General features: G+C 37.8%; 1 protein-coding gene across 2 annotated transcripts in view; it reads left to right on the top strand.

The window, feature by feature from the left end:
• The window catches only part of ppp2r3a (protein phosphatase 2, regulatory subunit B'', alpha), an 81,022-nt gene that overhangs the window by 35,581 nt on the left and 21,839 nt on the right, over positions 1-23,602 (top strand). For both annotated transcript variants that reach the window (XM_059501910.1, XM_059501911.1), the window contains exon 3: positions 9,949-12,596. In XM_059501910.1, the coding sequence (XP_059357893.1) occupies positions 10,443-12,596 (2,154 nt within the window). In that variant the 5' untranslated portion in view covers positions 9,949-10,442. The remainder of the gene's footprint in view (positions 1-9,948; positions 12,597-23,602) is intronic.

The following is a 23,602-nucleotide window of genomic DNA, read 5'->3' as shown; positions in this document are numbered from 1 at the left end:
TTTAATATATTTTAAAGTGCAATTGATTTCTGTCATGGCAAAGCTGATTTTTTTTTTAGCAGTCATTACTCCAGTCATCAGTGTCACATGATCCTTCAGAAATCAGTGTAATATGCTGATTTTCTGCTCAAATAATATTTCTCATTGTAAATAAAAAAATAAAATAAAAAAAACTGTTGTGCTGATAATATTTTTGTAGAAACATGATACACTTCTCAGGATTCTTTGATTAATAGTAAGTCAAAGAAAAAGCATTTATTTGAAATATAAATCTTTTTAAACAATGTACAAGTCTTCACTTTCCCTTTAGATAAATTCAGTGTGTACGGTATATGTTGAATACAAATATTAGTTTCTTTGAAAAACTCACTACAATCTTTTGAACTCTAGTCCATGTGCAGTGGAATTTTGGACCAATGGGATTTTACCCAGAAAAACAACACATGAATAGAAACTAAGCAGCCAACAATATGTCCTGGCATTTCTTATCAAGTCCTGACGGGTTAGAGTTGTGGAAGAGTTGCACACTTAGTTTTTTTTTTACTCTTCTGCCACTGACTTTTTAGTAGGTATCTCTCTCCCATATGTCTCCTCTATGATGCTTTGCTTCTTTTTCTTTGCTGAAAAGTACCAGCTGTCCCATTCCAGGGAACACAAACTAATAAAACATTTGCCTTAAATTTACTAAAAGTCACTTTGGATAAAATTGTCTTACAAATTCATCACTTAGATATCTGCAGTGGGTCAGTTGCTCAGTTCCCATACTGTCTGTGTGCCCTGTCCAGAGCTTCTGCTCACTATATCTAAATCCTGTTTGAGGCCCCAGGGAGGTTGAGTGAAGGAAAAGAGTAAGTGGAAAAAAAGGAGGAATGGAATACAATAAAAACATGACCAAGCGATATGATACATCTGCTGTGTAGAGTGAGACCAGGGTCATCTGTGTTCCTTTCTTGGCAATTAAATGCATCATGGAGTTAGTCTGTTTGCCCGAAATGCACATGTTCTATATCTCCTCTCCTTTTGACTTTTCTTTATCTTTTGTGACCTGGTATCAGTTTGATAAGAAAGCAATACACAGTGGAGGCAGTCATTACTGTTAGTGCAACAGCTGTTGCACTAAAGCATAATTACCAGTGCAGAGTACTTTTTTACACAGGCTGCTTTGCTGTAGCAGAGGGCCTTTGCTGATTAGCTTGTTTCTGTCTGTAGGGCATTCATGCTGCTCTGACATCTTCATGCGAGTTTGAATAGTCATGACCATCGCTTCATTGTTCTGCCTGACTGATGCGGTTTCAAAACAGTAGACACTAATTAAGATTTAATTGCTATCTGCTGCAGAAAAAAAAGTAGTACAATCTACTATCTCTCTGCCCCTCTTTTGGGGTGTAATTTATACTCCCAAAGAGTGTATAAAAGCCTTGGAAAACATTTTGGAAGAAAAACTGCATTGCAAAATTAGGTCAGTGGTTGTTTCTTTTAGGCTGTAAAAAATGAAAAGAAAAATAACCATTATTGATCATGAAATGTGGGTTTTTAAGCTGCCAAGTAGGATGTGGTCTATTGTTCTGTCAGTCTGTCTACACTACTGTTCAAATATTTGGTGTCAGTATTTATTTTTTTAATTATTATTATTTATGAATTTAAAGAATTTAAAAGTATTTCCTAGACATGGTCACCACTGATATGCTACTCCTAAATGAAATGCAGAAATGTACATTTTCTGTGAAGCTGCTTTGCAACGTACAATTTCATTGTATTTTATTAAAATACATTCTCCTTTCAATTATGAATAACAAACAGATATCTTTTGTAAGGTCCGCCCACTGGTCCAATGACGGTAGCCAATGATCCGGCAGAAGGATTCTTGCGCGTTGCTGTCTTTCCTTTTATACAACGCAATGATATCAGATTAAATAAATTTTTCTTATATGTTTACCTCTTTTATTCATCTGACTCCAAAAATGAAAAGGGTTAGAAGAGATGTTTGATATATATTAAATTTAAGTGTATATTTGACAATCCTGTTTGACTTTCACATTTATTTTCACTCGTTCATTAGGAATCTATGTCGCTCAGGGTGCCCCACGACGGCCGTTCTTTACGTGTGCCCCACGATCACAAACTCACCAGTCTCAACAGTAGTCAGAGGTTATGACTAATACTATTTAATAGGTTACCCATACTTACCATATTTTAAATAGTATTTCCGTTTAGTCCCCCTCAGCTACCCATGTACAACTTAGTTAAAGCTCAAAACAATAATCAGCGGTTCTGCTAGCACTACCTGTCTAGTCCCCGACAGTTATATAACTACGTACAACTTAATTAAAGCTGAGACAATAACCAGCGGTTATGACCAGTACCTTTACTAGCCCCCCATAGTTAATGCAACTGAGTACAACTTAACTAAAGTCGAGCGGTTTAGCCAGAAATCTAGAACCTCACCTGATGTGCCCTATGCTCCATCTAGTCTGAGTTCTAGTATGCACTTAACCCTGGACGCAGATTTGCGGAAATATAGCCTTCACTTAATCTACTTGAGAAAATAATTTCAGGATAACGGGAATAAATTCAAACATAACAATTTATTAATCAGGTAATCAAAGTAATAATTCAAAATCCAATTCAAACAATATAAAAACACTAATCAATCACATAAAAACATCCAATAAAATCGAAATGAGAGAATGCAAAGGTTACCTGATAATTCAGAGCTACGCACAGCAATTATGCGGGATATCTGCTTACAGATTCCCTGAGCTCTTTGTCACCTTCCCTTAAATATCCAGCAGGGCCCCAAAATTGCCAAATGGTGTTTATTGCAGGGCTTTTGCATATTACCTTTTGAGGATTAGTTTCTTTGGTTTCTATGGGGGGCTGTATTTACATACAGGGGGTAATTTGTGTGAAAAACCTGGGAGTAGTCTGTTTACAATATTTGCAGTTACCTGTTCTATTGTTAAGAGAATGAGACCCCTTTTACCAGACACACAGAGACCTTTTTGTAAAACGTGATACACGAGTTATTGCATTGTTATAAACTCTGAACAAGAAAGGTAGTTTCAGTGATTTCCTGTTAGGGGAGAGAGGGTGAGAGTGGGCAAAATGAGTGAAATGGTTATGCATATAGTGTGAGCCATTTGTCTGCCTCTCAGTTGGGTGCGTTGCTTTAGACTTGCGAGACAGAATCTAGGTGTTGATTCTCATGAAAGTTCCTTGCTTTGATCTTTTATCTGATCCAGTCAAAATGGCATCAATAATCTTACACTTTTTACTGGTCAGGGAGCACAGTTTGTCAACCTTAACTATTAACAACCCTTAAAATTAAAGGGAAATGGTAGGTTGGAATGTCTGTTAAGAACTAACTGTAAAATCTCATTGTTGATAAGGATGTTGTTCAAGGACCAATAAGAATGCAAAATCAGGAACGTCTTGATGTCCGTCTTGAATCATAGGTTAAAGTATATTTGCTTTGTTGCTTGGACTGCTTTTATATATATTTTTATCATTCCCTTTTATTGTACATATATGTGTGGAGTTGTTTCAAAAGAAAACCAGGTAATTATTATTATACTGTTTCCCTTTAATAGTTGTATTCTGCACTCCATTTAATTTCCAATCTCTCACTCTAAATAATAATTAAGCACTTTATGCCACATTTTGCAACATTTCACTGAATTGCTATCCTCAGTTTTTGAAACATCCATATTTCATATTTCCTCATTCAGTGACGTCCTTCTCACTTTCCCCCCACGGCTGTGAAGGGTTAAGTGTGCACCCTGGTCACCGTGTGAAGGAGTTAGTGGCCAGGGAGTGTGTAATCCTACTTCTATTAATGTATTGTTGTCATGGGGGTCAGGTTCTCTCTCGCAGCGACAGCTTTTGAAAGTCATTACTCAAGTGGAGACAAACAAAGCTCACAGCAGGCCCCCCTTTGACGGCATGTGCACAGTAACAAGACCAGGCCTGACCGCTAACAAGGAAGAGCTCACACAAACTCCCAATTTACCGTCCAAACGGAAACCTTTCCCATTGCAGTGATTCCTTAATGAGTGCGACTGTATAGTATATCGGTTCTTCATCCTTCAACTGTTAATTGGCCAAATACCAGCGTGTCGTGATTTATTGCTCTACCTGGCAGAAATAACAAGATATATTTTCTTGTTGAGTATAGCATGTTGAGGGGGTTATTTTGAGGAAAATGCTCCAAAGCTGCCAACATCGTACAGCCTAGAGTCTTGATACTGAAAAGCGCTGGCAGATGTGACAGAACACGGGTGCGACTTCTCAGCGCGTGACTGCTACAGTGTAATTAAACATGGAACGGATGTATGGCGTGAAAGCGATGGGATTAGAAGGATAATGAGCCCGCTGCATCCTCGTTCCTCATGCTCCTGCCAGTAGAGTCTCAAAACTGTGGGTGGATGTTGTCTTGCTTTCCAAACAGTGTGTTTGCATTTCTCCATTACAATCAGTGCATGCTAATTACAACATTAAGCTGAGATAAAGACTGTTGCCTGACAATTAAAACTTAATCTTCCAGGAACATTCATCTCAATTTTCATACAGTGCTAGCCATCCCTAAGCGGTTAAGCCAACTAACCAGGGAGGTCTGATGCAGTAAGAAGATTCCCATCAGACATATAAGATGTTTGTATAGGCGTATGCACCCACTGAGTGATGTGAATGTGTGAAGGCTTCTGCTTTAGCCCCCCACCAGCCTGGAAAAAGAGATGGCAGGCAAAGGGATCATGTGTTTATCAGCCCATTAAATTGTCATTAAAAAGCCGCCACTTTGCTACGGTCCACACTCTTCCTGTCGTATTGAGTTCAACCTGAATTGACAACCAGCAACGTCAAAGCCCACTTTGAAAGCACACTATATTATTGAGAGGCTCTGTTTGAGGACACTGGAGCTGAAGAGTGTTATCCTCTATGATAAATAAGTTCTTCATTGTGTCTGTACTGAGACTAGACAGAGAAAAAGTCAAAGCTGCCCATGGTAAACAGAAACATGCACGACCACAATGTGATTATATTTACTTTGAACCTTTGATATTTAACAAAGAAGTGCTTGCTGTTCATTTAACCGTTGTTCAGAACAATGACACAGAGCTGGGAACTGTTTAAAGTGGTTATATTAAACTGTGACTGTAAATTGTGTTCAGAATCAGTATGTCACAGTTCCAGTTACTTAGCACATTAAAGACCTTTCTGCTGACTCTGAACAGCACCAGCAGAAAGATGTGTAAGGTCTTCTGATCACCTGTGAGAACATGCTATAGTCCTGCTGCAGGGAGGCATGAGGATTTCAGCAATGAATGTCATTGTCTGTAATTTTCACAGTAGAAATGGAGGTAGTGTCTGTTTTTGGGATTATTTGGTGAATGAAATTCAAAATGTATGCTTTTATCAGACGCTTTTATGCATATGCATACATTATGAAATTTTATTTAAAAGAACAGAATTAATTTGAAATGGAAAATATTTTTAACATTATAATTTTTTTTAGCTTTCCTTCAAAGTAGGGTTGTCACTAACAGTTATTTTGGTAATTGAGTAATCAGTCAAATATGTTTACAATTAATCGAGTAATCTGATCTTTTTTGCGGTAATAAAAATAGACATATGCAAACAATAGACTTTAACTTAAAATACATACATAATAGCAATAGCCCATAACAATAATTGGTTCAAATAACAGATGCACTTAACCACATGCATATAAATAAAGTGCATGTTAAACTTGCAGTGCATATACTGTATTTATTTAATTGAATCGTATACTTTGTGAATACACAAAACTGCTGTGCTTTTTGATTTTTGAATGGTTTTAATATTCCGTGCAGCATCTAATAATGCTTTTCATGGATTCTTGTCCATGGAATGTACCACTTCTGATATTTTGCCAGTTAATCGACATGGGCAAAATGCAGTCAAGGATTTTTTTAAAATCAAGTACTCTAATTTAACTGAGGAATCATGATAGCCCTGCTTCAAAGTTTACTGAGACCCCCCATTGTGCCCCAGCTCCTAGGTTGAGAGCCATGCTTATAACTGTTTTATAAATAAATCTGAACTCTCAAAGTATTAAATAATTTAGCTTCATGTGACCTGTTGGAGATGTCCATTGCTTCTTGTTCGTGGTTATTTCATACCACGGTTTGCTCAACTTATGGCAGGAAAGGGGCATTCAGGAAATGTCATTTCCTCTCAAAGACATACATATTACTGAAAAGGGGAGAACTCTACATTTTTCTTGATTCCCAGAAGTAAATCCTGGCATCCTGAAGCTGACTGACTGTTAATGCACTTGATTCTTTGTATTTCTTTGTCTTGTTGTAAAAGGCAGTTGCTGAATTGTAAGATTATCACAGGCGCCACCAGGTTTTAGTGTAACTGGCTGGGCAAGCAAGACCAGTCCATTGTGAACAGTGTCTCCACACAGAATATGGAGGGTGTTGGTTGTCCCTGTAAATCTCACTCTCTGGATGTTTTTCTAGGTGCCACCTGTCTAGTGCCCAACTTCAATGATTCCATGCCGAAAAACATTACCCAGAGACCATTATTGTGAGGAAATGCAGACGTGTAATGCATTTATGAATCTAAATTGTGAATGCAGATAATACTGCTATAAATGTTCTCATGCATGGCTATAGTCAGAGTTTATATGAGGTAAGGTTGTGGTTGAAATCCTGGAGACTTGTTCTCTGCTGTTTCTCTGCTGAGACACAGAGAAGACAAGGCTTTAATGAGGCCTGCTGTGAGAGGAAGAAAAAAACGGAAGAAAAACAATAAGGCCAGAAGGAGTGAGAAATAAAAGCAAGAGGGGAAAAGAAAATGAATTGGAGAATAAAGGAGCGTGTGCTTTGGCCATTGAGAACATTTTCGTTTGAGACAAACTAATGAGCTCATTCACTTATATGTATTGAAATAAATATGTCTCCAGTCTCACAATGACTCATCTGTTGACATAATTATCATTAGAGAGATCTAATGTAATATTATAATACATAAAAGGCTCTAGTTACACTGAGAAGAAATACAATTTTTGTGTAAACTGCTTTAGTGCAGTTAAGTTCACAATATTTTTAGTAGCACGTGGAAGCAGGAAGACTGCTCTTGTTTAAGTTGTGGTTGTTTAGTGCTGGTCTCCAATAATACAGTACAAAAATGTGTCATCAGAGCATTACAGGAAAGAAGGCTATATCGCGGAAATCAGAGGGCCCTACTATTGTAGCAAACAAGTATGATAAGCTCATTTGTGAGAGTAAAGACAGGGACATTTGTTGTTTATTTACTTTAGTATTGAGTAGAGCTGCACGATTCTGGATAAATTGAGAATCAAGAGATCACAATTCTCCCACGATTCTGAACGAAACAAAATCATTTATGACAATATTATTGCTGCAGTATTTTTAAAAGTGAATTATTAAACATTTTAATATACACTACCAGTTCAAAAGTTTTGAGCAGTAAGCTTTTTCTTTTTTTTAAAGAATTCTCTTCTGCGCACCAATACATTTATTTGCTCCAAAATAGAGCAAAAGTAGTAATATAGTAATATTATCATAAATATTTTTATGATTTTAAATAACTGCTTTCAATTGGAATATATTTTAAAATGTAATTACTTTTTTTGATCAAAGCTGAATTTTCAGCATAATTTCTCCAGTTTTCAGAGTCATACGATCCTTCAGAAATCATTCTAATATGCTGATTTGCTGTTCAAGATTTTTTTTTGTTATTATTATTATAATTTATCAATACTTGAGTAAATCTTTTCAGGATCCTTTGATTAGAAAGACCAGCATCCTTTAAATTGTTTAAAAGTGATAATAAAGACATTTATTACAATAAACAATATTTCTATTTCACAATTTTACAACTGTTTTCAACATAATAATAATAATAATAATAATAATAATAAATGTTTTTTGAATAGCAAATCTGAATAATATAATTATTTCTGAACGATCACATGACAATGAAGATTGGATTAATGATGCAAAAATTTTAGCTTTAAAATCAAAGGAATAAATTAAATTATTAAATAGAATGCAGTTATTTTAAATTGTGAAAACCTGTCACAATTTTACTGTTTTTGCTGTACTGTATAAATTCAGGCTTGGTGAGCAGAAGAGACTTCTTAAAAAAAAACATTACACATTGTATATATAATTGTATATATAATAATAATATAATATAATATGAACAAGTTGTTTGAATCAGTGATCATAGACCAACTTCACTTGTTTCATTACTGGATGAATGAGTTTTTTTGAACGATTCTCTTGAATGAATAACTCATTTATTGACAAATACATTTTTAAGGTAATTTTCGCCACCTAGTGGCAAAACAATCTACGCAAATGCTTTTTGAAGCGCATGTTACTTTCAAAAAGGGATTCAATTTTGATCGCTGCCATAGACATCATTGTTTATATCTGAACTATAAACTTTCACCCCAGTATTTCTGTGATAATATGAATGACTGTAAGACAGAAATAATACAGTGTAGCTGGAAAAGACAGTTTGTGAAGATGTTTCTTAACCAAACATGGTAACTGCTCTCTCTGTGTCAGCAGAAGTGCGAACACAGATTTGAATGATCCGGTAAGACTTTGTCAAAGGTTTAATAGACTCCGGGAATCATTTTCATTTAGAAATGAGATTGTGTGTGTCTGAACCGAGATTTCTATCTTTTAACGATTAATTGTGCAGCTCTAGTATTGAGTTTCTCAAACTAGGTGACAACGTAGCATCACCATAATGCTCCATTCAACAGACTCAAGCCACCACCGCACTGCCGTCTATTGGACTGCGGAAAGATTTCAGTCTGCTGCATTACTGACTGTACTGCCATACTATGCTGACACCGTGTTTGCGCCGCAACAGGACACAACAAAGCGATCGTTGAAAGTCATTTGAACTTTGTATCAGTACGTCATAGATTGAGGCATCAGTTTAATGTCCGGACTTGTCATGTCGCGCCGCATCCTGTGTAGACAACATCACTGATTATAATTGGTTCTATTGTATTTTGTCGCACTGTGCCATGCCACTTGCGCCCGGTGTAGGACCCACTTAGGAAATGTGATGTGACCGATGTGTGATAAGCATGACGGCCGTGATCAGCTCTGGTGGCCATAACACAGGCTTTAATGTGCCACAGATGAGAGCCGTGATGCAAAGATCATCTGTAATGTCAGTGAATCTGCTTTTAAAAAAGAACCATCCATTCATCATATCATCATGCAAAACTAAGAATTAGAATCATTATAATGTGATAATCAAATACAGGAGCGGGTGGCTGGGTGGCTGATAATTTAGTGGACTAGGGTGAAATTTGAGCTTATCCGCGCATCTCTACATAAAGACCAATAGATAAGATACCTGAGGCTTGTAAATATTTATAACCACATGGCAGCATTTGACATTGCAGCATGTAGTTTTATTTATTTGTTTGAAAGACGTAGTTTGTGGTTCACTACCTTGTAGTAGGTGCTTTGAGTTTTACATCATCAATTTATTTTGGCTTAGCTGTACCAAAGAAACATTCAAAGTGTAAAAAGCGTATAATCTAATGAAGTCTAAAATCTGCAGTGTTCAATTTTAAAATAAATAACATTAAACATGTTACTCACTTGTATTGTAAAAGCTGTACATTGAATGCAGTGTATGTCGCTGTGAATAACATCATCTACCAAATACATTAATATGTAATATTTCACCGATAAATTCTTTCTTTTATCGTTTTCCTTGTGTTTCCTGAAAAAGAGCAACATGTGGTTGCAGACTACTTGGATAGAGGCTGTAAATTAAGTGTTGTTCTCAAGGATGGCACTAGCAAAACCTAGGGTCTTAGAGATTTGTTTTGTATTTCAATCGATCTGAAAAAAGTGCTTTCTCTCTCCCCTTAACCCACTTTTGTCTTTTTACTCACAGGTGGCTTTCACATTGGATTCCTGAACATCTGATTCTGGTCAGGAAAGCAAGATAAAGACAGCGAGAGAGGCCTGAACATCTGCTGAACACATCAGCGGAAGGCTGCCACCAGGTGGGCTGTATGCTGTGGCTTTGGAGACAGAGCCAGAGGACTACTTTATGCCCACAGGCCTCGGCTGTCCAAAGTGGGGGATGATCTGGAACGCTGCAAACAGGCCTATCATTAGGCCATCGGGGCCCATGCTAAGGAATGGATAGTTTTGCTGCTAAATGTTACAGTGTAAATTCCCTTTAACTATGGGTCAGTAGTAAAGGATTGGTCTGGAAATCCTTTTTTTCCTCAGAATCAGCTAAAGAAAAGGAACTTTTATTTGCTTTTTGGGATTTATATAATTTGATGTTTTTATATAAATGTCTACAAAGCATTTATTGTTTTTAGGTGACTAGCGTTATATTACAAAGCAGACTTTTGGATTTATGAACAAACAAAGACCATGGCTGCTACCTATCGCATTGTGGTCAGCAGTATTAACTGTTATAACAGCGTTGTGATTGACCGTCGTGTCCAGCACACTGTACACTACTGTAATGGGCCCTGTGGTGCAATAAAACATGGACTGAACTGCACAGTGGCTCACCGCAGCACTTGTGCTGAACTTCTTGACACCCCCATATCTAGAACTTGCTCTGACCGGCCAATCAGCCTTCTTGAGTCCAAATCGATGGAGCATGGCAACACCGGACCTGGTACTTTCTGTGACGACTACCACCAGGTCGTTCCCAGAGTTAAGAAAGGATCTGCCATCCAAAGCTCAGCAAGCCTCAAGGATATTACAGGGGAAGCTATCAACCTGGCCAGTGGAAAAATCAAGGAGTTTTCATTTGAGAAAATCAAATACTCTACCAGCCATGTGACTTTCAGAAAGGGCCGTAAGGTTCGGCCGGACTCCTTCAGTAGGAGGTCCACTGATCTAGACATCATCTATGGCCAGTTTGCAGGCAATGATGAGAACTGTCCTCCATTCAGCCTGTTTCAGAAATCTGTACTCGAAGAGCATAAGCTAAGTCGCAGTGCATCCCTTGAGCAGAACTTAAACAATGTGGCCACACTATACCTGAACAGCCTCACAGAGGAGAACCTAATTACCCGCATACTGGAGAAGACCAAGGCAGACAGCAGTGCCTCAGGAGAAGACATAAAAGCCTGTCTGGACATTCTCCTCAAGTGCTCAGAAGATCTGAAGAAGTGCACGGACATCATCAAACAGTGCATCAAAAGGAAGTCGATGGATGGAAGCAGCGACGATGCTGGGAACCCTGAAGTCATTTATAAAAATGTGATGGCTCGTTTATCCAACTACCTAAAGAGGCTTCCTCTTGAGCTGGAACAGGGGCAAAGTGTGAGGCAGGAGCACAGTGAGCTTGCCGAATTAGTCAACAGCATACATGGGCTGCAACAAATCCCTTTCTCCCCAATCTTTGGCAATGAGCAGCCCCCGCGCTATGAGGATGTTGTTCAATCTCCTCCGCCCACAAAGCCTCGAATGAAACCCTCCCAGCCAGAACCTCCTGAAGGCTCTAGGGATCTTGCAAGCAGTTTGAAACCCGTTCAGAGCCCCTCGGGTTTGTCAGCATGTACAGCTCCATCAACTAATGGGTTCCCACATTGCAGCTTGCCTTCGACCTCCAGTAGTGGTTCAGCATCTTATATCTGCCACCACACAGTCTCAGCCAGCCGACCGGACACATTTTCTTCCACAAACTCTCTCTTGTCTAACAGTAGTGAAAACCTCTGTAAGGATGCCATGGAGGCTCTGTATATTGAGGAGGAGGATTTGGATCTGGGAAGGATGCCGGACAGGGCAGTTAAAGGGGATGGGAAGCACAGTTGTAGTATTTCAGAGTCCAGACCATTCTCAAAAAGACCCACTGGCTACTCCGAGCCTAATAGTGTTGTTTCAGATAAACTCCATGAACTAAGTAGAAATGGAACTGTGTTTAAGCCTAAAAACGACTCAGTGGTCAACCAGATGTACTTGCCAAAAAGCACAGATTCCAGACTGTTTCCTAGATCGACCTCACACGTTAATAAAGGGGGATCCGATGACATTGATAAATTGCTGATGGACCTCGAGTGTCTTTCCCAGAACATGCAAAAAGAGCCTCCACTGCCCCCTAAACTTAAAAACTGTGCCCAGCAGACAGGTTCCCCCCAACATTTGATTGGTAACCCGGTGGCTAACGATCTTCCAGTGTCGGGTTTGTCTGGACCCTCGGTGACTAAGCCCTCTAAAACAGGGGTTGAGGCCACCGAAGAAGATGATGGAGCTCTGCTTCTCAGGATTCTTGAGAGCATTGAGAGCTTTGCTCAGGAGCTAGTAGAGAGTGGAGCTGGTAGAGGAACTCAGTCTAAGGAGCGAGAGGTCATGCGTCTTCTTCAGGACACGCTAGCCAGCACCAAAGCTGAGGTGGCCCCGCTCCCACTGCCTGTACCTCAGCCTGAGACTGCATCTACACCAGCACAAACACCTAAATGCACACCTGCCCCAACACCCTCAAGTGCACATCCTGCTATACAAACCCCTGCTTCTACTGTAAGGGACACAGGCTCAACGCTTCTCATTCAACAGACGCCCGAAGTCATCAGGGTGAGTTCAGCTAAACTGCGTCTATATAGGGTCTTCATATCTTGTCAAGTCTCTGTGCAGTGTGTATCATTGGTAAAATGTAAAAAAGAAAAAAAGGTAAAAAAAACAAGATCTTATAATTTACACATTTTTTAGTCTAAAATTTAATGTACCCTTGGTGTTGTCTTGTTGATCATCATTGTCTATTGCCAGCTGTTGGTAAATTAGTCTTTCAAATGTTCCCTGTGGCAAAGCTGCATTTCAGAATTATTAAAGATAGTCTGGGGATGAAGTCAAATGCAGAGTATTCAAGGAAACTAAAGAACTTGCAGTATATGGAGGGGTTTATTAAAAAAAAAACAGTGATCAGCTGTTAAGGTAAACCAGGGACCCGTGCATTACTATAACAAAACACTACACACAGTCATTGATGCTCAAGGAGGAAAAACTAAATATTAAGAACCAGGGATAGGTAAAGTTTTACAAGATAATTTGGGTAAATTCAGTTATTTTGTGTGTGTGTATACACAATATATATATATATATATATATATATATATATATATATATATATATATATATATATATGTATATGTTAGGGGTGAAATGATACATGAATTCATACCGAACTGTCACAGTATGGACATCTCGATTCGTTGCATGAGGTCTTACAATGAATACAGGCAATTCACCCCCAATCCAGAAGGGGGCGCCCGCAGCAATGCAATGCTGTTTGATAACCAGCCACCAGCAGAAGAACAGCAAATGCCATGAGTTGCGCACTTGAAAACAAAGCCCACTAGACAGTGACCATGTGCTGATTCTGAAGTCATCTCTCACAAACTGACAAAGGAGTATACTTTAAAGGCTTGTGCACTCAACTGTTTGCAAAATTGAGCTTTGTGCTGATGTATCCTAACTCTCTCATTAGGGAGAAAATTAAACTTTTCCATAAAATTTCCATATTTGCGATGTAACATATCTGAATGCTAAACTATTATGTAAATTTTAGGCTTTGTACTTCAGTGGTGTTCCAATAATGACACAGAGGCGGGCGCGCTGATGTTTTGTTTACTATGTTTTATTTTGACAAAGTACCAAATGCACTGTCAAGTTATCAATGCTGGAACTGATGTGTCTTGTGTGTGCGTGTGTGTGCGTGTGTGTGTGTGTGTGTGTGTGTTTGCGTGCATGCTAGTGCGATCATTGTAGGTCTGCATTTATTTGTGTACACACACAAGAAAACAAAACATTGTGCTTTTGTAAAATAAAAACAAAAAACAAATAGGGTGTCGCTTTCTGCCATTTGAGTTTCCTTTCTGTGAAAAAATGAAGCCTGTCACAAAAACGAACTGATGAATTAATTTTCCCTTGTTTATCTGTAAACTAAATCAAATATATTTCAAGAATTTATTCCTTGTATGTATATATGTACTTCAGATTTTATATATATATATCGAACCGTGACACCCGAACCATGACATCTGTGAACTGTTCCACCCCTAAAAAAAATATATATATATATACATACACATACACATACAAACACACATACAGTACATACTTGCATATGTGTGTGTGTGTGAATAAATGTTTATGTAGATGTAGTTTTCGGATTTTCCGATGGGTATTATATAACATATGAGCAGAACTGTGTATGACATGGGTATAATGGAAGTGGAAAATCCATTTTACCATTAGCTAAAGCACAAAATTATAGCATTCATAAACAGAAACCATTACATCAAATTTCCTCCTTGGAATACTGTGGTATGTGCATGAATTAAAACATGGCTTTTTAGGGGAAGTGGAATTTAACATTAATACAAGCAGTGATGGGAACTCATTTTGTATTTTACAGTTCCGTATTTGTCACCGGTAACTTATCTTTTGGACTAGTTTAATTTAAAAAGATTCAATAACAATATCATGTGCTGATTCAATAACGATATCATGTGTTGATGTAAAATGAAACAATTTTGTATTAATTAAATTGTAATTTTTTAAAATGTATTTTACTTGATTTCCATTCAAAACCTTCCTAATTTCCCAGGTGTATTTTGATGTCCAAGTATAAGTCATCTAACTATACTAACTATAAGACTTAGAGTATGTAATAGCCTTATTCTGTTACCCTTGGGAAAGATAGCGGGTTTCAGAGAAGCTTGTTAGAGTTAATTGTGGGGTCAGGATCATGTGTCATCTGGAGCTGGCTGTCACCTTTAGTCTGTTTTTCTGCACATCCATCATGGTGGGAATGAAGAAAGCACAGTTTGTCATACTCTAGTTCAGGGATCTTGGGTGAGATTCTGGCACACACTGGATATAATTTTTTTTATACATGAATGGCTTTTTTAAGTGTTAGCTACTTATGCCCATTTTTTTGTAAAATGTGTAAAAAGGTAGGTGTGTAAATGGGAAGGTCTCAGTGCCTTAAAACCCCTAAATCATTATTCAGTGCAAGTCTCAAGAATGTTTTTGCCTTTCATGACCCATTTATTAGTAACTTTCAGTGCTCTCAAAAAGTGTTTTCAAGCTGTTTATATCCCCTGTCAGTCCTCCCAGCACATTTAACCCATGATCTTTATGTGTTCTCTGTTCTACCTCTCTCCCACCCTTTATCTTTTTTCCTGCCTGTTAAATCCTCACTTGTTTATTTTCCTGGCTTTGTAAACCAATGCCAGCTCAGGATCTATCTCTGGCATGGTATTTATGAAGTTGCCATGACATCTGTCAAGAGTGGAACCCCCTTAATAATGGGGCTCCTCCCTCCAGTCCTATTTCTGTACCTCCTCAGCACATAACTAAAAAACTAAAGGTTGGATGATTCGCATACTTGTGCATAAACATGCATGTACACACCCCTAAGTGTGTACATAAAAATTTGCCTGAATGGCTGATGATTTAGGTTTAGAAACAAGGGATTAGAACACCAAGACTCCAAATACTGGGAGTTTTATCTCAAACAAGGTTGAATTAGTTCATATTTAAAGTATGCATGTCATCCTTTGAACGTTAGCTTCATTACAAAGATACAAGTATGAGATGTTTAGTTAGAAAACATGCATGTTTTCATAAAACACACATCCCCCAGTAACCGGCTCTCATTGGTCCACATGTTATTTTAGGACTGGGTTGTGATGCTGTAGCCATGCAGTTGGTGTGGAGGACGCGCAGTCCTTTTTCGAAAGCAATGGTAGGTCACTGCAAGAGCAGGCAGTGGGGATTTTGGCACAGACACTGTTAATGGTGTTGATTTGCCCAAGGCACTTCTCCTCCTCCTTGTCATCCACAGACAAAGGTGTCAGGAAGACTAAATCAGCTTACTCCCCACCTACTATTTCATCCCACTAAGAGACTGGATGTCGCCAGAGGGAAAACGGACCCAGTGTTGCCGTGGGGGTCACGGCTAAGTTTGGGAATGGCTTTCTGCTAACCCGATCCCCTCTCTGGCACCCAAGGGAGCAATAAAAATAAAAGCGCTATGCCAGGAGCCCTGGCCACTGCCTTATTTAAACACAAAGCTGCCAATCATGGAGATAAACAAGGCCGCAGAAACGTTAGAACCATGCAAGCAGTTGTGTCCTGTTTGCTGTTTACGATGGGAATCTTATTTTTAACAGGGTGCACCTGCAGTACTTTCCTCGTTTCATCTCATTAAGTTCTTGCATGTGTCATCACAAACACAAAAGCACTGAATGGATCAAGATGTGGCCCATCTGTCATGTGTCAGCATCTCAGCATCTAGGCAACCAGCTCCAGAGCTAACAGTTGCTGTTGTTCATTGCTGCAAGACCTGAGTGTGGTCTTTTGTTTGTGTGTCTTATTCCCTCTCATGGCTCATTGCTAGACCAAACAGCAGGTGAAGTTGAAAGTGGACGCTCAGTTGGGTTTAGGTCTCCTTGCCTCTGTCTCTGTGTTGACAGGGTAATCTGTTGCTCCGGATGCTGTGGCTAGTGCCTCTCTCTTGAGACTTATTTACTGCTTCTCTTTGGTTCTTGGTTTCACATGTGCGTCATGGTAAAACTTATGAACTAAAGACTTTATATAGGCCTAGAGATGAAGGTGAAGGTAACTGAAATTAATCTTTGCTTGTTTGTTAAATGCGTTGTGGACACTAGTAGCATTTGCACACACTTTTGCCCATAAGACTTTAAAAATCATGAAAATCCGTTCACTACGAAGATTCCATCAAAATCTAAAGCTTGGCCAATTCCTGTAGGAAGTTGTAGTCTATGATTAGGGTTACGCAATATTTTGAAACTGTATTTTTAATGAAATGTAATAATTTCTTTGTGTGTATATTGGATATGCAATTGCACATTTTCCCCTATTTCTACATTTAGATTACATGTGGCATCCTCTAACACTTTAAGTTAGAAATGTATTTTATACTGATTTTAAAATTAACGTTTATTTTGATGCTTAAAGGGATAGTTAACCCAACAATTTTAATTCTGCCATTAATTACTCATCCTAATGTCATTCCAAACCTCACAAGACCTTCATTTATCTTCAGAACACAAATAAAGAGCTCCAAGAGCTACCTGATCCTCTATAGACAGCAACACAACTAAAATGTTCCCAGACCCAGAAACATAGCAAGAAGAGAAGAATTGTTGAATAAAGTCTTTTTTTTTTACTTTGCACACAAATAGTCTTACAAGTTTGGAACGACATTAGGGTGAATAATCAATGACAGATTTTCATTATTGGGTGAACTATCCCTTTAGAATATTTTTCATTTCTTACACTATAATGTTATGAATCCTGAGTCCACTTGTAACATTAAATAGATTCATTTTAGTTTTGTGTTTTTAATTATTTAGATAGAATACTGTAAAAGTTTAATGTTACATTTTAATATCAGTCAGATTCCCTAATAATGAGCCTAATTTATACAAAAAAAAGGTGTGTTTGTGTGAGAATAACTTAATGATGGTGCAATACTATTTCAGCACAATTAGCAGCAGGTTTACGCTAATTATCTGTAGTTAGCAGAAGGATTTGCACTGAAATACCTTGTTCAAAAGTGGCTTCACCGTTTAGCACATGAACCCCTCAGATTTGAGGCCTGCGTGTAAAACCTTCTCCTCTTAGCCTAGAGACGACTCCCACCACGTTGGACTGGAGACCTTGTCCTATTGGTGTGACCACATGGTGCAGACAAGGCAATATGTCCTTCACTGCACCTGTCAGGAAGTGCTGTTAATCTCCATGGTGACAGGGAACACCCTGCTTGGCAAAAAGAGTGTTACAGTCAATATAAATCAGAAGTATCTTTTCCAAGAGCTCAAGCTAACTAGTCATGCTTAGAGCCACATACACACCACTGTGGGTCACCACTGGCCAGGCTGCATTCATTGAGAGTGGCTCAACAAGTCACATCTGTTTTATGCCATGAAGAGAAACACCAGACTGCCCTTGTGTTAAGCATTTAAATGTATTATGAAATAGAGAATCAAAATGTTCTTGATATGTATACATATGAGAGGTTACTCTGCAATAAAAACAAACTGCAGTACTCAAAACTAACACACCAGTTTGAAATAAGAATTATTGTTTTCTACCTCTCTACCTGACTGTTTTAAATGAAAACCACACTCAGATCAAGGAAACATAATAAAATAGTTTATTTTTATTTAATGACCATTTAAAAAAGAACAAAGCTTGGGGAGAGCAACCAATTGCTCTAAGGCAGTGTCATTTTGGTATTATTTCTTTACTGTTGTAGTATTTATGAATCATCTTTGCATTAGCTTTTTCAACCTTTTTCAGATAACTGAGACTTTATGAATCCTTCTAAAGGAGGTTAAAATGACCAAAGAACAATGTTTTGGAGATGCATAATTGAATGCCACAAAGTCATTTTTCCTTTCTGAAAATGTGTTAATCGAGAGAATAAGCAAACCACAGCAATTAACACACCTGTGTTAAACCAAGAGCAGTGGGAAACCTGAAAAAACAAGGAATAGGCAGAAAGTGAGTAAAAGGGCAAAAAACAAAGCAGTTTGTGAATGGTAATGAAGGGGGATTAGAATTTCATTAAATTCTCACACAGTTCAGTTTGTACACCTGTACACTCAGTCTGTACACCTGGCAAACTTTTCAAAGTACATTTTGGTGTTTCACAGTCAGAAACACTCAAATTTCGATCACAAGTGACAGGAGTGCTTCTTTGCTCACTCCCTCAAGGACCAAAAAAAGAAACGAAAGAAACCATTGAGTGAGGATGCCTGTATGCTTGTTGTGTCCATCTTTTTATTTGCTAGAATTGTTTGCATAGGGTCAGTAGGGAATTATATCACCACTATGGCTGTCTTGTACTGAGATGAAATGACATCACAGTAGAGCTCTGAGCCAAGAAACCCTCTTATGTACAACATCCTCCTGTGAATCACCGCCTGTTGCTATTTGTGAAGGGTTTCCAATACAAAAAAGTAACGGAAGAGGCTATAACTCTGGTACGAAGCAACATAAAAGTACATAGCAACAAGACAACAGCCTCCTGAAACAACAGAGTGTGTATCAGTTTAAGCACTGATAGCGTACACTGATTGACATCCAATCTTCTCCTAGCCCTTGGGATTTTTTTCTTTCTCAGGATTTAGGATGTCTGAGGGGATGTGCTAACACAGTACTTAAGCCTCCATTTGTGTTGGTGGCTGCTTAAGTCCTCAAGCTGCCATGGAGATTTGACAAGACAAACGGAAGCTCTGTGTTACTTCCTGTAGCATGACCATCTGCACTGAACAGTGGCTTCCTATTTTGAACAATGAAACGGTTGCTCATTCATAGTCTTAAACTGTTTGTCTTCTAATGGTTGGGTGAACAGCCTGATGGGATAGATGTAGGATGATTTAAGTTAGCCTGGTTTATTGGGAGAGGATTAAATTTGGTAATTTTTCTTGTTATTTGTCAGAGTGATTGTTTTGAGAGATCTTTTATAGGAAGATCACAGAGTTCTGTTTGTGGTTATGGGATATATCTGTGTTTTTGCTTATGGCAGTATTTAAAAATATTGAGACATACGTGGTTCCTGTGGTGTTTGGTGTATTATGTATTGAGTTCATTAAAATAAGAGTGCTTTTGTTAGAAGATTACATCTTCAACCATCTAAAATAGCTTTTCTGTGAAACCATCAAACAAAACTCCAAGACTAACTGATAATGCTACTTTTGTGCCCTGAAGTATCTCTCAAAATTAGATGGTGCATTGACAAATATTTCAAAATATTGACTTTTATATATGCTACAAAAGTGGTTTTAAGGTCTTATTGTTCTCAAATCAATGCTGAGCAAAAATTAACTGCATTAACATCACAAGGGGGTATATTCAAAGCCATGAAAAATCAGGCAATTTTACTTTTCTAAATATCTATGTATTTAAGCAAGATTGTTTTTGTTTTTTTGTTGTTGTTCTTTTTATTTTGTTTTTTGTTTTTAAAAAGAAATTAATACTTTTATTCTGCAGGTATGGATTAAATGGATCAAAAGTGTCAGTAAATACATTTATAATGTTACACATAATTTCTGTTCTATTTCAAAATGATTCCTGATTCCAAAAATATAAATGTTTTCAACACTGAAAATTATAAATGTTTCTTAAACACCAAATCAATTTGAATGATTTCTGAAGGATGATGTGACACTGAAGACTGGAGAAATGACTGCTGAAAATTCAACTTTGTCATTACAGGAATAAATAACATTTGAAAGTATATTAAAATAGACAAATCTATTTTAAATGGTATTATTTCACAATATTACTGTTTTGCTTGTATTTTTGATACAATTAATGTAACTTGGTGAGAATAAGAGACCCACATTTTAAATGATTAGGCCTATGTGTGTATGCACAAACAAACACATAAACACTATAAATTACTCATACTTGTACCCGTTATTACATATACCCGTTTAGACACAGTCTGCCCCTTGTCTTCTAGGCCAGCTCGTAACACCTCTTCTGCCCCTTGGCTGTCTGATGTTCTCTGTGAGCACCTTTCTAAGCTCAGAGCTGCAGAAAGTGTATGATGCAGTTAACAAAATCCTACTGACCTTAATGATATTGATCAATTCCCTCTTCATTCTCTGCTAAGTCTCCACTGCTAAAAGGACATACTATCACAACAAAATAACAATAAGCCTAATACATTTGATGGCTTCCTTCTATTGTCCTCATTTGTAAGTCACTTTGTATAAAAGCGTCTGCTAAATGACTAAGTGTAAATATAGTTCCATATAGGCCCTTATAGTTCTGATATAATGTCATGCGGTGTCCAGGAGTCAGGCAGAGCTTCTTCACTTAAATATGCGTCTGGAAGTCATCTAAGAGATTATTCATTTTTCCTGTGAAATGTGTAAAACACAAAAATCACATTTATAATGGAATTAAGAAACCAGACTTCGAGCAATCACAGCAATGTCGCTTTTAATGCCCGAAGCTCAGCACAAGTGCTTATTAAGAGACAATGAATACAGGCCAGCTGAATTCAGAAACTGCAGATGTCGCTGAACAGTGTTAATGGCTGATTTTATCAGCTTACTCCGCTCCAGAGGCAGCAATGTTTTAATGGATTCTCATCTCATTATAATGAACCTTGTCATAGTCACCGTCATTTTTTTCGCAATTTGTAAAATCAGTGGTGAACGACTAAAGTTTGCTTTTGTATAGTACTACTATAGTGTTGTATTTGTGTTGGAGGAAAGCCTTCGATTTTGTCATGGGTTTGTCTCTGTCTCTGTCTCTGTGTTTGGTCACAGTGTTTTGGGGAGATCCATGTTGCTGAGTTTGGTGGGTGTTTTTGCAGCTGGTGCTGCTGGTGGGAGTGAGTAGAGGGGAAGAAAAGAGCACAAGACAAAAGGGGAATGAGTAAGGTCTCACCAAGCATAAAACTAGATAATTTGATCCAAGAGTGTTTGCAGTGAGATGGCCTTTACTGACACAAGAAGTCATATGCTTCCATGCTTTTAATCCTCAGATAATAATGACTAGCCAGACCTGAAGAAGAGAGTGAGTGAAATATTCATTCAAGCATGGATAATTTACTCTGACTCAGCTTTGGAAGAATTGAGAGCTGATGACCTCCATTAACCACATTATTTTACTGTAAATCTGACTCGTTGACTGTATGGATTACTGGCATTAAGTCCACTTCAAAAAGTCCACAAGCATATGGATCCCTAGTAGTCTTTGAGTGTACTTCAATACTAGTGTTCATACAGTTTCATTCAAGAATCATAGTCTGCCATCTAGTGTTTAAGAGAGACCTCACAACATAAACATAGCATGTGCACAGCATGGTATGTATGGAAAAAGACAAATGTTTGCCTGGCATCACAAGGGCAAGGGCATTTGGGAGGTGTGGGCCGATGAAAGCTTCATCGTCGTCACAGATTCCATCTCCACAGAAGCCTCAGTCTTTAAAGACCGTATTACCCTAACTAGACCATATATCCGCTGTCTAGAGCTCACAGGGACAGGAAATGAGAGATGACACAATGCATTTTATGTTGCAGCTCTCTGATCCTTTATCCATGTAAAATGAAATGCATAACGTTCCTGAACTATTGTATATGAGTTGACAAACAGTGAAATGATTAATGGACAGTGTGTGAGCAGATGAGACATTTTGGAATCCTGGGATCATGACCTTGTGTCTCCTGGGTGGTAAACGGCATAGCTTAAAAGGATTTTAACAAGTCTGACAACCGCTTCAAATGTGGCTCTGACTACAACAGTGTGAGGTGAGAGAAGCATCATATTTCAAAGCCTCCATGTTCAGGTATTATTCACGTTTTGATTGATAGTTGGAATATTTTGGTTGAACTCTTGTCACATTGTTTGTTCTTTTAACTCTTTAATCTGTATGAATGTTTTTGCGAAACTTTATCAAATTATGTTTTGCACCATTAAAGAAACAATTAAGTTAAAATTATTACATGTACATTTTTTTCCTATGGCTATGAATCCTTTAGTGGCCCAAAAATGTTGTGCCAAACCTGTATGACTTTATTTTTTCTCTGTGGAACATAAATAAATAAATAATTCCAACATTCTTCAAAATATGTTTAGAAAAAGATAATCATAGGATTTTTTTGGATGAACTACCCCTTTAACTTTAGCACATATAATGAGCACATCCCACCATCTGCTGGCGAGGAGAGTTAGTGCAGCAGGGCTCTGCTCACGGCTTAAAGTTTTTATATGCAAGTGTATCTTTCTTGTTTATTGTCATAAACCTACATGTCTGACGACAGTGATAACATGGTAGATGTAGTATGTTGGGGAATTTATTTATACTAGGCAACTGCATAGCTGTACAGAAACTCTGAACTCTGAAAGTTTATATATATAATAATTGACAAATGTAAAATTGATGGTGTCTCGTTCTGTATTTAATCTAAACAGAAGCAAAGCTGCATTAATAGAGACAGCACATTTTAGTATGGCTTTATTTGCATCTTTTTAAAAAGGCTTTTTTTTTTTTTGAGAAAAAAACTCACTTAAAGGGATAGTTCGCCCAAAAGTGAAAACTCTGTCATTAATTATTCACCATCATGTTTGTTCCAAACCCATAAGACCTTCCATAAGACAAACAAACAAAAACAGTATTATATATATATATATATATATATATATATATATATATATATATATATATATATATATATAATATTGTTTTTGTTTGTTTGTTTACCACATTCAGTACAGAAAGGTAGAAAGGACATTGTTAACAGTCCATGTGACATCAGTGTTTCAACCTGAATGTTATGAAGCTATGAGGGTAGTTTTTGTATGAATTTCATCATGAGAGTGAGTAATTAATGACAGAATTTTCATTTTTGAGTGAACTATCCCTTAAACTCAGGAATGTAAAGACCCTTACAGTTTCACTGCTCGCCTGTTTTGGTTTAGTGAGTTTAGGCCCTTAGCTTGTTTGGTTGTAAAAACGTGAGCAGAGGCTTTGGCCAGCATCTCCAGGCTGCTCTGAACTGCCCTGAAATAGATGGCAGCCAAGTGGT

The sequence above is a fragment of the Carassius carassius genome, chromosome 20 (genome assembly GCF_963082965.1).
Source record: "Carassius carassius chromosome 20, fCarCar2.1, whole genome shotgun sequence".
Lineage (NCBI taxonomy): Eukaryota > Metazoa > Chordata > Actinopteri > Cypriniformes > Cyprinidae > Carassius > Carassius carassius.
Note: the sequence above shows the minus strand (reverse complement) of the source record. Positions and strands in the feature narration are given on the sequence as shown.